Source organism: Panthera onca, chromosome B3 (assembly GCF_046562875.1).
Source record: "Panthera onca isolate mPanOnc1 chromosome B3, mPanOnc1 haplotype 2, whole genome shotgun sequence".
NCBI lineage: Eukaryota > Metazoa > Chordata > Mammalia > Carnivora > Felidae > Panthera > Panthera onca.
Genome location: NC_138344.1, coordinates 83,948,496 through 83,967,251, shown reverse-complemented (window position 1 = coordinate 83,967,251; position 18,756 = coordinate 83,948,496). Strand labels below are relative to the sequence as shown.

General features: G+C 35.1%; 1 protein-coding gene across 3 annotated transcripts in view; it reads right to left on the bottom strand.

The window, feature by feature from the left end:
• The window catches only part of SRP54 (signal recognition particle 54), a 40,077-nt gene continuing 21,321 nt past the window's right edge, over window positions 1-18,756 (bottom strand). For all 3 annotated transcript variants that reach the window (XM_060619496.3, XM_060619497.3, XM_060619498.3), the window contains 9 exons: window positions 16,990-17,140; window positions 15,738-15,886; window positions 14,609-14,709; window positions 14,028-14,114; window positions 10,786-10,859; window positions 10,460-10,568; window positions 4,678-4,848; window positions 1,931-2,026; window positions 1-835 (listed from right to left, as the gene is read on the bottom strand). In XM_060619496.3, the coding sequence (XP_060475479.1) occupies window positions 744-835; window positions 1,931-2,026; window positions 4,678-4,848; window positions 10,460-10,568; window positions 10,786-10,859; window positions 14,028-14,114; window positions 14,609-14,709; window positions 15,738-15,886; window positions 16,990-17,140 (1,030 nt within the window). In that variant the 3' untranslated portion in view covers window positions 1-743. The remainder of the gene's footprint in view (window positions 836-1,930; window positions 2,027-4,677; window positions 4,849-10,459; window positions 10,569-10,785; window positions 10,860-14,027; window positions 14,115-14,608; window positions 14,710-15,737; window positions 15,887-16,989; window positions 17,141-18,756) is intronic.

The following is an 18,756-nucleotide window of genomic DNA, read 5'->3' as shown; positions in this document are numbered from 1 at the left end:
AAAACCAAATAATGTCATTAAGTCTTCAAAAATATGAGATAAGAAAATGGAAGCTATATACAAAACATTATATTGTAAACTAAACAAATTCACAATTTCAATTTAAATGGCAGGCCTACGATTTGTATGGCAAAATTACCGTAATTATTCTAAGTTAAACAAAAATCCCTAATACTAATGGTTAAATTATTCTATGATATTTCCAATTAAAGGTATACATGTAGGACTAGTTTTAAGTGACATAGCAATTGGTTTTTCTGTCTGCCTTTTAATGTGATACATTGATAAATTTAAATCATAAGAAAGTTAACAACCCCTTAATTTATAACGAGTTTGAAGTTTATTTTACAGCACTTTTATTGAGACATCATGTAACTACTGACCAGGACTGTTTACAAATGTAATGCTTGGCCTTTGAGACAATTAAAAACTTTTAAGTACTAAATTTTACATCATGATTTGTTTAACTTAAGAAGTATTATGGTGGTGAACACTAACAGAAGAAAATCTAAAGCAAAAATAGAATGATTTCCACAAAAACTATACTTTCCTCCCTTATATCAAAGGGAAGGAGGAAAGAAGGAAGGAAGAAGAAAAGGAGGGGGAAAAAAGATGAGAAGAAGAAAAAGAGCAAGACAGGCAAGAAAAATACTTTTTTTTTCCTGTTTGCAAAAAGGAGGGAAACTCTGAGGTCTCAGCAAATAATGTAATCAACTGAGTCAGTTTATATTAAGGCATCTTCTTTACATATTATTGAATCCCATCATGCCTTTCATATTGCCAGCAGCACCCTGTTGAAACTGCCTCATCATTGACTGAAGTCCTGCCATACCACCTAGAGTGAAAGTAGAGTAAATTCAGATAATTATTATGCAGAACTTGAAACATTACTTTTGCCTAAGAAGTACTTTAACTTCTAAAAATTTACTGGGATCTGACTGCAATTTGGTCATCAGCCTTAAAGAACAAACCAATTAAAATTTTGTATTATCACCAATATCCTTATCTGTAAAACAGAATGAATAACATATCTCATCAAGTTATAAGGAATAAATGAGATAATATATGAAAGGATCTTAGAACAATACCTGGTACACAATAGGAAGTCAATAAAACTAAACAAAAAAATTTTTTCTGGGAAGTCCAAAAGACTCTTGTTGTAAATCATGACCAATTCAGGGGAGTAGAGGAGTTGTTTCATAGGACTTACAGGAAGAAAAGAATTTACCATTTATTGAACATCTGTATGCCCAGAACTGTACTAAATGCTTTCATATATATTAGCTCACAATGTCCTGATGAGCTATTATCTGTGATTTTACAAAAGAGGAAAGTGAGTTTCAGAAAGTTTAAGGAACTTTTCATAGGTCACATGGCAAAAGTATAACTGGGTTTCAGAATCCTTATATAATTTCAAAGTCTCATTGAAAATACCCAGATTCCAAACTAGGGCAAAAGGTCTTCAAACATTAACAGAAGATGATTAAGTATCTTGCTCAAAAATCACACCAATGGGGCGCCTGGGTGGCTCAGTCAGTTAAGCGTCTGACTTCGGCTCAGGTCATGATCTCACAGTTTGTGAGTTTGAGCCCCGTGTCGGGCTCTGTGCTAACAGCTCGGGGCCTGGAGCCTGCTTCTGATTCTGTGTCTCCCTCCCCTCAGCTCCTCCCCTGCTCACACTCCGTCCCTCTCTCAAAAATAAATAAAGATTAAAAAAAAAAAAAAATCACACTGATGGCAGCAGAAGAGTAAATAAAACCTCTGTTATATAGCACTATTACAACCATTCAACTTAGAATTCAGATGGCCATTTCCCTAAACCATACATCTTTGAACAGATTTTCATAGTATCACAACAGAAGGCTTATTAAAACTCAACCTTTATAAATTAAAACTGTATGTTATAAAGTGGCAACAATTTTATATTTACCCATGTGATGCAGAACTCTTGGATCCATCATTTTGGCCATTTGTTGATTCAATTTTGCCATCTGTGACTGACTCACATTCTTAGACATGTCACCACCTGAAAAAAAATAAAAAGGTTTTGAGTCAATGTAGAATGTAAGAATGTAATATAATCAGGGTATCAAAGAAAATTTAATGAATTGAGTAAAATTTTTAAACAATCACCCATAACCTTAGGTATTAGGTTATTACCCTAAACACATTATTTCTATTTATACATATTCCCTTCTAATCTTTATCTCAATTACATACATATTTTTGAGAAAGAACAAAATTCTATATTAAAATTCTATATTAAGGGACATTCAAGGGACTTTTTAAGGGCTATTTTTGTTAAAACTGTATCCAGTGGTTATTAACAGTAAGCTATAACAACAATTGTTTAAATTTTTTTTTTTTTTTCAACGTTTTTTATTTATTTTTGGGACAGAGAGAGACAGAGCATGAACGGGGGAGGGGCAGAGAGAGAGGGAGACACAGAATCGGAAACAGGCTCCAGGCTCCGAGCCATCAGCCCAGAGCCTGACGCGGGGCTCGAACTCACGGACCGCGAGATCGTGACCTGGCTGAAGTCGGACGCTTAACCGACTGCGCCACCCAGGCGCCCCAACAACAATTGTTTAATAGTCATACGGGAGAATGCTAAACAAAAAACTGACTTTATAGATAAGAGTTAATCAGGAATGAGCCTGGATTGCTGGTAAATGAATATGAAATAATGACTCTGAGAAAGCATGAAGATTTGCATATATCTAAGAAGCTATTAAAAATAATGAAAAGCTTCAGACAAGAGAAAGACAAATAATGCAACTCCATTTACCAATGAATTTCCACACACTTGGTTGAAACTCCACAGGAAAAAAGGAAGCCAATAAAAGAGATGCACTCTGAGGCAAAACAGGAAAGGGCATCCTTTAAGAGAATAGCTGCTGTGGTCTTAAGAGACAGGAAGCAAAAGAGATCGTCGATGTAACAATAATGAGTAAGTAGAGCTGCTTCAAGCAAAATTATTTCAAAGGAACATAACTCTGGTGCTTCTCAAAAGTATTTATGAAAATGAGCATCAAAGCTGACTAATCTGAATAAGTTATATGAATTAAGATATATGAATGAAAAATATGTTTTTATAAAACATGGTAAAATCCGTGAAAAATTTTTCATGATTAATAAATCTGTGTAAAACATGAATTCTGTGTCTATTGGTAAACTGTCATATGTATTTGTTTCCGAGGACTTAAAACTTCTAAAAGAACATCAAGAGCCTGGTATGACAAGAATGTGTGCCACATCCACTGCTCATTTCATCTTGATTGTGCCTTTACTGAGTAATCAGTGCTTAGATCTGCAGTTCTATCAAGAATAGTCAGCGTTATTTGAGAAAGATGTTAAACTGACATAATGTGTTTAATAATCACTATCTGAAACAGCATGTGATGTTAGGAATTACAATTTTAAACATGTTAGTCTAACTTTTCTCCCTGCCACAAAAAACAAAATAGAATATAACAAGCATGGAAAATAAGTGTCTAGGACAAAAGGCAGTAAAAACTTTTATATATAATATAGAACAATATAGAAACATAGAAAAAAATTTCAATATAGAAAATATAGAAAAAAAATTAGAATAAATTTTAAGAGGATTAGGACAGTTGATTAACTCTTTAGAAAAGTAAACATCTTTTTGCTTTATACAGTACACAGCAAAATAAATTTCAGATGGGATAAAGAGTTAAAAACTAAAACCAAAATAGAAAGTATAGGTGGCTATTGTGGTACCAACATGGAGAAGGCTTTTATGAGTACAAAGGAAATCAAAGAAAATGATAAATAGGCTTGGCTACATTAAAAATGAAAGCTTCCTTTCACTAAAAAAAATAAATAAAAGTAAAAGGCAAATGAAAACTGGGTAAAATATTTGCAGACACAAACGAAGCATTTTAAAGAGTTACTACAAAGCAATAGGGGGGAAAATGAGACAAATAAACAAGGAACCTAAGAGGTGATTCACAAAAGAAATTCAAACCAAAAAATGTATGAAGAGATGTTAAACTTGAGTGGTAATTTAAAAAACACATACTGAGAAAACATTTAACCACCAATTGGAAATAATAATTACAAAATTCATTCAGCATCTACTATGTATCTGATCAAAATAGACAAAATCCCTGGCCTCATGGAAGACTGCACAGGAACTGATGCAGGAACTGATACTGATACAGGAGCAAATGGATCAACATAAATAACCACTGCACTAAACGAAGATACAAGCATACCTGGGAGAGTATTCAGTGCTTCAAAGTTATATTTTGAAGAATATTTGACAATACAGAAAAATAGTCATGACGTATCAGAAGAAAGCACTCATTTACCAAATGTTATTTGCAATAAAACCCATAGGATTCTCTGGAGAGAAAAGGTAATGGGTGCCTTAAGATTTTTTTCTTATTCTTTCTTATATGTTCTAAATTGTCTTTAATATATATTACATCATAAAAATAAAGTCATTAAATTTGTTTTTTTTTTAAATATTAGTATTTATTACTTTGAATGTGCAAACAGATAAATCACAGATCACATTCAAGAAGTACTTGAATATAACATGAAATTCAGCAATGTTTGCCAATCCTGGTAGCACTCCTGGCTTTTAATTTCTCACCTTCTTTCTTTACTTTCAATACTAACAAATGAGGAGTTTGTTTCTTTTCTTACCTTTGAAAAGTCCTTTGATACCTCCCATCTTTTTTACCATCTGTGCAAATTTGGTATATTGTGTCAAAAGTTCTTGAACATCTCTTGTCGACACACCTGATCCTCTTGCCACTCTTTGGATTCTTCCTGGTTGTTTACTAAAAACCTTGGCACCATCAGTACTGTCAAGTTCTGTAGACGAGGATTAATTACTATCACTTACATACAATTAACATTCATTATCAAAACAGTTATGTACAAATACCTCACACACACGAAAGCAAAATGATGAAGTCACCACCAAATTTAACAAATGTTATCATCATCTGCCATGTTTGCATCTTATTTTTAAAAATTAAACATGGAATATATTCAAAAGAACATTTATAATATTCATAAGCTATGAAAACAATAAAACAGGGGCTCCTAGCTTAGTCGGTTAAGCATCTGACTTGATTTTGGCTCAGGTCATGATCCCATGGTTCCTTCACGGGATGGAGCCCCGCATCAGGCTCTGCACCCACAGGAGGTGCTTGCTTGGGATTTTCTCTCTTCTCTCTCTTTGCCCCTCCACCTGCTCACATGTGCTCTCTCCCAAAATAAATAAATAAACTTTAAAACAAATAAACATGTACTCACCCCACAGTTTAAGTAAAATAGAACATTCTGAAAACCTTTGAAACCCATGTCCACTTTTTCCATATCTCATATCCACCTGCTCCTCAGAGCATATATTAGAAGCATAAGGTGTATTTCAAAAAAGAAAACTGCTCATTTCTAAATAACTAGTAACACTTAAATCACAAATTTAGGCACTTAAGCAAGTGGAAGTAGGTAGGCTCTACCTATCATCAACAAAATAATGGTTATATTTTTTATTTTATTTTTTTTTAATTTTTTTTTTAACGTTTATTTATTTTTGAGACAGAGAGAGACAGAGCATGAACGGGGGAGGGTCAGAGAGAGGGAGACACAGAATCTGAAACAGGCTCCAGGCTCTGAGCTGTCAGCACAGAGCCTGACGCGGGGCTCGAACTCACGGACCGCGAGATCATGACCTGAGCGAAGTCGGCCGCTTAACCGACTGAGCCACCCAGGCGCCCCATGGTTATATTTTTTATAATCAAGTAATTATTATTAGTATTTTAATCCTTTCTATAACATAATGAGTTAATTCCCTCCAGCATTTCTAGTTTTTATTTTTATTTTTTAAGAATAATTTTTTTAATTAAAAAAATTTTTTAATGTTTATTTTTGAGAGAGAGAGAGAGAGAGAGAGAGACAGAGTGCAAACGGGTGAGGGGCAGAGAGAGAGGGAGACAGAATCTGAAGCGGGCTTTAAGCTCTGAGCTGTCAACACAGAGCCTTACACGGGGCTCAAACTCACAAGCTGTAAAATCACTACCTGAGCCGAAGTCGGACACTTAAACGACTGAGCCACCCAGGGGCCCCATTTTTTTTTTAATTTTTAAGTTTATTTATTTTAGAGAGACAGAAAACACATGTGGGAGAGGGGCAGAAAGAGAGAGGGAGAGAGAGAATCCCAAGCAGGCTCTGCACTGTCAGTGGAGAGGCTGATGCTGGGCTCAAACTCACGAACTGTGAGATCATGACCTGAGCTGAAGTCAGACGCTTAACTGACTGAGCCAACCAGGCGCCCCACCCCTTCAGCATTTTTATACTTCTATGAGTATTATGTGTATTTCTTCTGGCTTTAGCTGCATACAATCTCAGGAACAGGATGGACTTTAGTCAAAATTTCTATTATGTCTTCATTCTCTCTACAACATTCCCCAATAAATGGTCACCTAGCCTCCATCTTAATATCCCCAGGAGAGGTGACCCACTATCTGAAATACAGTAATCTATGCCATTCTAATGTACCTATAATTATGGAAAATATTTCCAGGGCACCTGGGTGGCTCAGTTGGTTAAGTGTCTGACTCTTGATTTTGGCTCAGGTCACAATCTCATGGTTTGTGAGATCAAACCCCACGTCAGCATGGAGCCTGCTTCAGATTCTCTCTCTCCTTCTGTCTCTGCCCCTTCCACACTCATGCACACGTGCATGCACACGTGAGCACTCGCTCAAAATAAACTTTAAAAATAAATACATAATAAAATATAGTAATCTATGCCATCCTATTATACCTATAATTATGGAAAATCTTTTCACATATTAAAATGAAGTATGTTTCTATGGCACTTCTTCCTATTTGCATACATGTCTCCTTGCCAGACACAAAGAATAAGGCTTTCAGATATTCTCAAATATTTGAGAATTTGAGAGACTATTTCAAATTCTTGTGAATTTCCTCTAGATTACAAATAACATTTCCTAAATATATCTTCTAATTTGTCTATGCCCTCTAAGCATATCATCCAGAAGTGAACTGAAATCCAGGTGAAATTTGATTACCAATGAGATATAAATAAAGAGCAAATTGTCTCATAATAAACTTACAGTCATTAAAACCTAAATCCATTTCATAAATGCAGCTTTTAAGCCCCAACTTCACTATAAAATATTTAGGAAATATGCATTCTAAGACCTCAAGTGTAGTGAAGAAAAAGACACGCTAATAACAGCATATCATGGTAAGCAACATGATAGATTCAAGCAAATAGCAAAAGGGGACATAATTTAAAGAAGAAAGTCAGGAAAGGCTCCATGCTGATGGTTTCTCTTTAACTGAGTAACAAGGTAACTCTTGTCCTAAAGAACAAGTATGAGGTTAAGTAAAGAAGAGAAAGCAAGGGACATTCTAGGAAGCAGAACATGGATTTCTAGAATAAAAATAGTTTTTTGTAGAAGAAACCAAGCTTGGATAAGAGCTGAGATTTAAAAAGTTCCAAAAGTAGATAAGGACAAGATTATAAAGAACTTGTAAGCCAGGCTTAAGAGTTTCAAATTCATTATGACAACATTAAAGAGCCACTGAAGGAGTTTGACCCCAGAACTTTCTATGTTTAGAAAGACCATTCTTGTGGCAATGAAGAATACAAACTGAAAAGAGGGATGAAAAAAGACAAAGGGAAATGTTAGGAACCTATGATAGCAATCTAGGTAAGAAATGATGGGTGTAAAAAAAAAAAAAAAAGAGAAATGATGAGTGTATGAACTAATGTAGGGGATTTAGAGACAAAGAGAAGAGGGAAGATATGAGAAATATTAAGGAAATGGAACTCACTAAATCTAAGATAATGTTAAGGTTCCTATCTATTCCCCTAAAAGTGGTAAAATACTGATAGAAGTAGACTGTTTTAAGTTAAATATGTATGCATACTATAATACCTAAAGCAACCATTAAGAAAACTATTCAGGGGCGCCTGGGTGGCTCAGTCAGTTAAGCATTCAACTGTTGATTTCAGCTCAGGTCATTATCTCATGGTTCCTGACATTGTGCCCCTCATTGGGCTCTGTGCTGACAGCACGGAGCCTGCGTGGGATTCTCTCTGCCCCTCCCCTGCTGGTACTCTGTCTCTCCCTCTCTCAAAATAAATAAATAAACGTGAAAAAAAAATTTAAAAATCAGACAAAATAGACAAGGGACAAAGGAGGACATTACAGACATTATGATAAAAAGGTCAATTCACCAAGAAGACCCAACAATCCTAAATATGTATTGTACCCAACAAAAGAGCTTACCTGACAGAAAACTGACACAACTAAAAGGAAAAAGTTAGGCACTTCAATACCTTTACCTCTGTCATCAGTTGAACCACTAGACAGAAAATCAGCAAGGACACAAATCTAGGCTGACCCCAGTTTTTAGCTTAGGTGACTGAGTAAATAGGTATCTATTAGATAGATGAAGCGTCACTCACCAAGGGAGAAAAATTACATTTTGGATCTGTGCCTCAGAAAACTTTTAATTATGTAAATAAAGATGTCTGCCCACCATTTAGTGAGCATCTAGAAAGGAAGTGGTGCAGAGTGTAGACTCTTGAGCCAAAATGCCTGAGTTTGAAGCCCAGTCTCTCTACTCTGTAGCTAGCATCCTTGGACAAATTACTCAACTTTCCTATATCTCAGTTTCCTAATCTACAAAAGTTATATAATAATGGATTTTAACCCCAGAACTGTCTCTTGAGAGTGACTGTGATAATTAGATGGGTTAGTCTATGTAAAGTGCTCAGGACAGTAGCAGGACAGAGTAAATACTCCAATTATGGCTGCAATTATTAATTCTACATACAAAACTTTTCACGGTGTTAAAGATTCAGAGATGAGAAAGACACAGTCTTATCTGGGTTACTATGAAAGCCTAGAGCCCAGGAAAGAGGTAGAGAATACAAAAAATAATCAGTGAAGCAGTAGAGGAAGCACAGATGTGGATGAATTATTCAAAGAAAATGAGTAGAATGAGAAGAAGCATTGGCAGAGGACAAAACTTGTAGTATGTATTCATTTAAGGGACAGGCTGGGAAAGTAACTAGGTTAACAAGAAAAGTAGAGTAAAAGTGGGGAGATGGTATAACAGAAACCAAGAAAAAAAGGTGATTAACAACAGTCAATGTTGTAAAGGTCAAGAAAAAGACTGAAAAGGATCCAATGGAGCAGCCCAGCAGGCTATTGGAAATCTTAGTATCTATTTCCAAGCAGTGGTGGGGACAGAAGTCAGATTTCACTAATTTGAGAAAAATACAAACCGTTCTTTGAAGAAGTTTGACTGGAAAGAGAAAAAGAGTAAAAAAGCATGAGAGAGAAGTATAGCTCAAAAAACTTAATGTTTATATGCTGATGGGAAAGAAAAGTCAAAAGATGAGAAGAGACTAGAGATCCAGGAGAGGATTGTACTGAAGGAGACCTAAGGTCCTTGAAAAAGCTTGAAGAGTGGTTTGTGGCTGCCACAATCGTATTGGTAAGTTAGCCAATGGTTGAGGAAGTTCAAGGCCAAAAGCCTGTATTTCTTTGTAAATGAAGTCAGAGGTCAAGTGGTAGAGTTAGACCTAAAAACTGTTTGGCATATCTTCTGGGCTGCATCAGAAAGGGTGCTAAAAAACTGGAAAAAAGATAAAGGGGTCATAGTATTATAAATGTTAATGAGCTAAGGATTACATAAAAGACCTGGAAGTATAATGCAGGATTACAGAGAACAGTATATGTCTTTCTTTCTTCCTTTTTTAAAAAATTTTTTTTTATTTTAGAGAGAGAGAGTGCCCACACGCATGGGAGACAGAGAGGGAGAAAGAGAGAGACAGAGAGAGAAAGAATCCCAAGCAAGCTCCATGCTCAGCACCGAGCCCAATGTGGGGCTTAATCCCATGACCCTGGGATCATGACCTGAGCCAAAATGGGAGACTTGGATGCTCAACCAACCGAGCCACTCAGGCACCCGGAGAGCAGTGTATCTCTAATAAGACTGAAACCCGAGAGTTTCAGTATAAAATAAGTTTGTAAACATTGCTTAAACTATCTCTCTTTCTGACAGATTCCCAATTCATGTTAGTATATGAGAGCACTAAGGAGACTTATAATAAATAATAGTTTTTTTTAACCCATAATTCCCCCAAATTTATTTGATTACAGAACTCTCCTTTCAAGTTATTTCCATCATCATCATGAAAAATTAGTGTTCTTTTCATGAAATTCATTTGGAGAACTGTATTAGACATTTCTCTCTCTGATAAAGTCAATCCAGTAATAACAACCCTTTGAGTAAGAGCTTTCAGAGGGCTACAAATCTACCTAACAATCTTTCAATCTAAATTTTTCCCCATCTTATCCACAAGAACACAGTGAATCCACTTGTAAATATTCAGAACATTGTCCTCTAAATCAAGTAATCTGCCATCTTACCTTGATCATTCATACTATCCATTATTGTCATTAATTTCTTTAGCCTTGCCATTGACTCCTGTTCATTTCCTTTGCTCATAAAATCTGTTCCAAAACCAGGGATCATCCCCTAAAACAGATATATTTAAACATAAAATCAACAACAGCTTGAGATTAAATTGTTCACAATGTTCACATTTAAGTACTCAGCTTTAATTCTGACACTAAGTTTTTAAAGCATTTTTACCCAAACAGCAAAAATAATGAAAGTAAATGCATCTACTCTTTAAAATTTTAATGAAAAACAAAAGAAGATGAAAATAAACAAACTCTTTAGGATAACTAACCAAGATCTGACTGAAGGGGCCCATTTTCATGATATTTTGAAATTGTTCATACATGTCTCGCAACGTAAACTGACCTGAAATATAATATAAATTATTCAGACATATTAGAAGGTGTACATTTCCATTCAATAAAATTAATCTTTTCCTTAGTCATGGGTTCATCCTGAAGCACACTTACAAAACATCTAATCAACAAATATTCCTGAGCAGTTACTCTGGGCAAGATCATAGGATGAATGCAGTACAGGATACACAGATGCACAGACAGATCCTATCCTAGAGAAGTTTACATTCTATCAGAGAAAATGGACAACAACAAACAACAAAAAACATGAAAACGAGGCAGATAAACTCTACCCACTAGGGTGACTAAAATTAAAAAGTGTGACAACACCAAAAGTTAAAGAAGATATGGAGCAAGCAGAATTCTCATATACTGCTGGTGAGAATGTAAAGTGGCAAAAACACTTTAGAAGATCATTTGGCATTTTATAAACAACTTAGCTATCCGTGAACAAGAAAATGGAGAGATTGTGGATGAAATACTACTCAGCAATTAAAGAACGAGCTACAGGCACATGCAACTACATGGATGAATGTCAAAAATATGATGCTGAGTCAAAGGAACCAGGTGGGGGAAAAAAGGAATACTCTAGGATTCCTATACTATGAAGTACTTACTGGCAAGGAGAATAAGCAAACTTTCTAGATAATGGAAATGTTGTTTCCTGATGGATATGGGTTATTATGCATTTGTCAAAATTGATGGAATGATACCCTTAGGATCTAAGCATTTCATTACGTGTAAATTAACTTCAATTAACAATGACAAAAACATCCAGAGTATTTTCTATTTATGTCCTAAAGATATAAATGGAAAAGGTATTTGGTTTTAGCCATTCTGAAATTCAGTGGCAGTACAATATTTTAAAAGAAATGTTATAGCAGGCAGCTAGAAATGCAGAATTAAACAGTGGTAGAAAAAGTTAAGGCTGAAATATTATTTGGTCATTATACATACATGACAATTGAAGCCATGATAACAAAGGAAATTCACTGTCGTGGAACCCAAGTGAAGAGTTTGAAAACAAAAGAAAGATAACACTTAAATATTGGGAACCAAGGGAAAAAAGAAAGATTACTAGTTTTGCCCTTGGTGACCACAGAAATGAGTAAAATGCTAAGAGCAGAAGCAAAATGCAGACATAAGGAGAGACCTAAGAGTCAAAAAGTAGACTGAGTAGGGATACTTTACCCAGTTTAGTGTGGTAGTGGAAGCAATGGTAGGACTGTTCAAGATAGAGGAAGGCAGGGGGAAAGAGCCAGGCCATGAGGGACAGATTCATTCATTCAATAAATATTTATTAGAGATCTACTAAGTGTCAGAAACTGCTAGATACTGTAAACATAAAAAGTGAGGAACACAGCTATGAAACTTACCTTCACCTTCAAGCAGGGAAGACAGGTATCTAAGAATTGTGATGAATGATACAAAAATTAGAGGGCGCGATGGAAACATAAAGCAGAGAGTTCTCAGTCCAGGGATCAGGTAAAATGTCCCTTTTAAAGAAGGAGAAACTTAAGTATGCGTAGGAGCTGCCCAGTATGGCTGGGGAGAGGAAGGTGGAGGCAGGAAGAAGATACCTAATAGGCAAAGGCACAGAGGAGACAGATAGCAATGTACATTTAAAAGCTGAGAGAAATTCAGCATGATTGGCACACAGAATCCTATGAGGAACAGCATCAAAAATGATGTAGAGAATGTGGGCTAGATGGTAGTCATTTTTTTTTAAGGATTTTATTTTTAAGTAATCTCTATACCCAACATGGGGCTCAAGCTCACAAACCCAAGATCAAGTTGCATGGTCCTCCAACTAAGCCAGCCAGCCAGCCTGATGGTAGACTCATGTAAAAACATTCTAAGGGCAAGGGGAAGCCACTGAAAGATTTTGAGAAAGGCAGTAGTAGGATCAGACTTGCATTTTTGAAAGATCACTTTGGCTGCAGTATAAAAAATAGATCCAAGGGGAAGAATCCAAGAAACAGGAAGATCTGATAAAAGACAGAATAAACAATCTGGGCAAGAGGTAAACTTGCATAATTACTGGAGCTGGAGAAGGGAATGGAATGAAGACAGGAGGTAAAATCAGTAGGACAAGCTGACTGACAGGAAAAGTAATGGGCAGGGTGAGGAAGAAATAAGAGAGTCCATGACAATACTCAAGTTCCTAACTCTGGCAATAAGACAAATGATGTTAACATTCATTGATGGTAACAAGGGGGTGGGAAGTTAGGATGGGAAGATACGGGATATGCTGAATTTGAAGTGTCTACAGAACATCCAAGAATGGTCTAACAAACATACAGATAGGAGTCTGAAGCTCCAGAGAAAGAAGATGACCTAGCATGATCCCTGAAAAATACCAGTATTTAAAACAGGAATAAAGGCATAGGTAACTGACAACATGAGTGAGAAAGAGGAAAGAGGCAGGATAGTATGTGACCATGGAAACTAAAAGTAAGATCATTTTGAGAAAAACAGAATGGTCAATAATAATAATAGTTGAATGCTTCTGATGTGTTAGACATTTTATATATATCAGCTGATTTAATCTTCACAACTCCATGAGGAAGATACTTAGTACTACCTACTTTTTACAGGTAAGGAAATTAAGGTTAAGTAATTTGAAAAAGTTATACAGCTGAAAATAAATCAGATATAAATTCAGGTATGATAGATTTAAGAACTTGACTGAGTTCTTTTTTTTTTTTTTTTTTTGACTGAGTTCTTAATCACAACATATATTCTCTATAGGAGTGGTCTTTAATGTGGAGTCAAAAAAAGTGTTTATTAATCTCATTCTTTTAAATTTCCTTATATTTTATAATGTAAATAATACACACACACACACACACACATATATACACACACTTAATTTATAAGTAAACAGTTTAGAAGAGTGTTCTAACCTATATTTAACCTGTTTTACTTCAAGAAACTCCATTTCAATTTTAATTTTAAGGCAATTTGATTACAAGAAAGAAAATAAAAATACTCAATTCTACAACTGCTCACATATCTGAGATTTAAAATGATTTGCATACAAATCATGTAGAAAATAAACATTTGAAGAACTAACTTTAATAAGAGATTTATCATTTCAAACAAATTAACAGTAGCTTTATCAAAAAGAAATCATGGGAAGACATCTGAGAGCAAATGCTTTTTGCTACTCATATACCATGTTTCAACTTCTCTATAAGCGCTTCATTGTCATCCAACTTCAACTCATTGACTTTATCTATCAGTCCTTCAATGTCACCCATACCTACAAGACCCAAAAAAAGAAAAATTAACAATAGCATATGCTGCTTTACATTATACAAAATACATGCACATAGGTAATAACCATGTGAGATAGCAGGTCAGATATTCCTACCATACTTTACAGGTGAGAAAACTGAACCTAGAGTGACAAAGCAGGGACTCCAGCCCAGGATTCCAAATTCCATGCTCTCGAACTCTATTACCTAGTACAAAAGTTTTACTGCCATTACCCCTGCTATTACCACAACCACATATTTTTGTATTATGCTCTAAAACTTTTCCTAAGAATTTTCCATTGAGTAGCTCATTCTACCACTCTAACCACAAGAAGCAGAAAACCATCACCCTTCTTTTTACAGGTGAGGGAGATAAATCATGGAAGGTATTGGTTTTCCTGAACTAGTCAATGAGAGGGCAGGATTAAAATCCTAATCCATCCCAAAGATCTATGCTATTTTTCGGAGATTTTTCTATATCCTCTACCAATGTACATACCAAGAAGCTTGCTGATGAAAGGCTGTGTTTTGAAAGGTTCAAAGTCATCTATGTGTTCCCCTGTACCAATGAAAATAATTGGACTCTTTGTGGCAGCAACTCTGCAAAGAAAAAGAAAACATAAAATAATCTCAAAAAGGCAAACAAATTTCTAGCAGATTACAGAGTATTTAGACAAAGGTACACAGTTCAAATTTTTCACCTATTAAAACGGAACTATACCAGAAAGACTCCAAAATTCTGTTTCAATTTAAACTTCTTTTATAGACCATATTAAGTCCACTATTGGAATATATTTTTATTTTATTTTTAATTATTTAAATTTGAGTATATATTGGAATATATTTTCTTTTCTTTTTTTTTTTTTAATTTTTTTTTTTCAACATTTTTTTATTTATTTTTGGGACAGAGAGAGACATAGCATGAACGGGGGAGGGGCAGAGAGAGAGGGAGACACAGAATCGGAAACAGGCTCCAGGCTCCGAGCCATCAGCCCAGAGCCTGACGCGGGGCTCGAACTCACGGACCGCGAGATCGTGACCTGGCTGAAGTCGGACGCTTAACCGACTGCGCCACCCAGGCGCCCCTATATTTTATTTTCTTAAATGTTTATTTATTTACTTTGGAGGCAGGGAGGGGCAGAGAGAAGGAGAGAGAGAATCCCATGTAGGCTCTGTACTGTCAGCACAGAGCCTGACACGGTGCTCAATCCCATGAACTGCGAGATCATGTCCCAAGCCAAAATCAAGAGTCGGGTGCTTAATTGACTGAGCCGTCCAGGGGCCCCTTGAATATATTAAAAAAAAAATTTTTTTTAGCGTTTATTCATTTTTTGATAGAGCATGAGTTGGGGAGGGGCAGACAGAGAGGGAGACAGAATCTGAAGCAAGCTCCAGGCTCTCAACTGACAGCACAGAGCCCGATGCAGGGCTTGAACTCCCGGACTGTGAGATCATGACCTGAGCCGAAGTTGGAAGCTCAACCGACTAAGCCACTCCGGTGCCCCGCCTTGAATATATTTTTAATGATCAAAAAGAAAGCCATAAATACACTCATACACACACACACACACACACACACACACACACACAAGCCCAAGACTTAGGACAACAGCATCAATGATACTTACGCACTAAGTGCACCACCTCCTTTTGCATGCCCATCAAGTTTTGTCACTATGACCGAGGCTACATCTACTTTATCTTTAAAAGCCTTTGCCTGGGCTTCACAAGCCTGCCCAATGGAGGCATCCATCACATAAACAATGTTATCAGGTTGCTAGAAAATTTAAATGAAAACAATACATATTTTTCCTGCTCTTAAGCAAATTTCATCATTAGAAGCTATAGAAAAATATTTATTATAAATAATTATTCATTCAATCAGTAAACATTTACTGAGGAAATACTATGTATTAGGCACCATTTAGGTCCTGAGACAAAGAGATGAATATGTAAATCCTAGTCCTTATAAGACTTGCATTCTAGTCAGAGGAGACAAATAATAAATGGGCAAGTAAACTTTAAGATGTACGATAATTAAAATGAGATAGAGAATATGAGTTTTGAGATGTGGGAGGCTTCTTTAGGTGGGGCAGCCAGGGGAGGTCTCTCTGGAGGTAGTAACACTTTAGCTAAAGTGTGACCTGAATAAAGAGGAAAAAAGTTATGCAAAGATCTGGAGGAATCACATTCTAAGCAAAGGGAATAGCAAAAGTAAATCAGAGGAAAAAACATATAAGAGTATGCACTAAAACCAAAATTAATAAAACAGAGGTGAGGCTCTTTCCCTAAGCTCTGCTCAACTAGGTCAAAATAATGGCATGCCTAAAGAAAACCTCACTAGCATTAACCATTAACTAAAGAATTACTGCCAACTCTTCAATGGCAAAACGTGGGTTCATGGGCAAAATATGTGCTACAGATTATTTACAAACCGCCTCTTCTCCCCAGATTATTTCCATCATAATTTTAAAGAGACACTAAATGATGATTAACATTTTTAAGTGCTTCATTTTGAAAATCTTTCAAAATCCATCTCAGGTAAATGTTCCAATTTAAATAATTTACAGAAAGGAAATTCAACAGATATTAAAAGTTAATTCTAAACTTTTGTTTCTTATTTTTTCTTATATATACTAATAAGATAATTAAGTAAGAAAGGAAATTTTTGATACTTACTTATAAAAATTTCATACCTAGTTAGAGAAAATTAAGTCCTTACCATATAGATATACGTACCCAAAATAGAAATAACTTACTTGGAATCTATCATACAGGCAAAAAATAACTTATAAATTTACATGGATCATAAATTCAGTCAGGTTTTGCAATTAAGTTAACCAAAGTCCTTACAATGTTATTAAATTGAAAGCTACTTACTATAGCATTAGCGACTTGAAGCATTTCTTCAAACAAAGAGTCTTCCTGTTTATGGCGGCCACTTGTATCAACAATAATAATTTCAAAATTTTCATTTTTGAATTTGTCCACTCCTTCAGAGGCAATGATAACAGGATCCATTTCTGTATAGCTATTTAACAAGGACAAATGATTTAACAACAACCATAAGAGCAAAACTTATGAATACTAATAATTTGGAAACTGTTTCTACACCTTTAATGCATTCTGAAAAAGTCATAATGATCACAACTGCAATTTAGAATAACAATATCTAATAAATATTAAAAATAGCAAACAAAAAAAAAATAAAAATAGCAAACCACTTCTAGAGTATCATCAAGCAATATCCAGTTTTCCAATCACAAAATTCTATGTGATTCTGCCACATGTCTTCTCTGAATGTGTTTTCCTCAGATACTTTTTATATTTTCTTAAAATAAATGACTGAGTTAGTGTTTCACACGTTTTCCCATTTAACACCCTTTTGTAAGCATTTTATAAAACCGTTATTCTTGTAAAACATGACTTTTAGGCTATATAGCATTCCATCATATGGCTACGCAATCATTTCTTGAATAAATGCCCTATTGTTGGTCATCTGAGGTTTTTTCAATTTCTTGGTATTAAAAACATAGTCAATATGAAGAGTTCATAATGTTGTTTCTTTGAAATTGTGATGACATATTCTTACAGCTTGAAATTGTATCAAATGATATGATAATTTAGGCTTTTTGTTTCTTCTTTGTTGATTTTGATGGGAGTTCTCTGTGCCTCTTGGATGTGGATGTCTGTTTCCTTCCCCAGATTAGGGAAATTTTCAGCTATTACTTCCTCAAATAAATTTTCTGGCCCCTTTTCTCTCTCTTCTTCTGGTACTCCTATAACCTGAATGTTATTACATTTGATGGTAGGCTTTTCGCTCCTAAGAGGAAAAGGTCTTCCATAAAAGTTTAATTTCATTCCTATTTCACCACATTTTCACAATTCTCAAAACTCTTTTCAACTTGAAAATCAAGAAATGAAATCCCAGAGCTCCTGGGTGGCTCAATCAATTAAATGTCTGACTTTGCCTCAGGTTGTGATCTCACAGTTCATGAGTTCAAGCCCAGCGTTGGGCTCTCTGCTGCCAGCACAAAGCCCGCTTCAGATCCTCCATCTCCCTCTATCCCTCTCTCTCTCTCTCCATCTCAAAAATAAATAAACATTTAAATTAAAGAAAAAAAAAAAAGAAATGAAATCCCATTTTAATTTGCACTGTTTTCAGTAGTGGCAACTTCTTATACAGATCAATACTGTCAAATGAAAGGACATATGTTAAAAAAAGTTTTCCCCCTAAATTAACAATAAAAATCAGGTATGAAGGCATTTGATAAGAATATGTGTGAGATTTAAATGAAGAAAATTACTATATTTAAGGACATAAGTTTTTAAAGCAAAAATGACATAGTAGGTTTCTAAGCTAACTATACAAATACAGTAAAGATGTCAACTCTTCACTAAGTTGATTAATTGGTTTCAATGTACTTCCAATCAAAATCTTAGAGAGATTTTTCTTTTTGGAACTTAATAAGGAATTTTAAAATTTAATATAGGAAAATAAGCAGGTGAGACTAGGCAAGAGAATGTTGAAAAAAAAAGTCATATAAAAGAATTACATTAAATTATATATTATCTATTCCAGAATTATTAAGATCCCATTTTTTTGTAAATGTGTTAATGAAGTATAATATATATACAGAAAAGCTG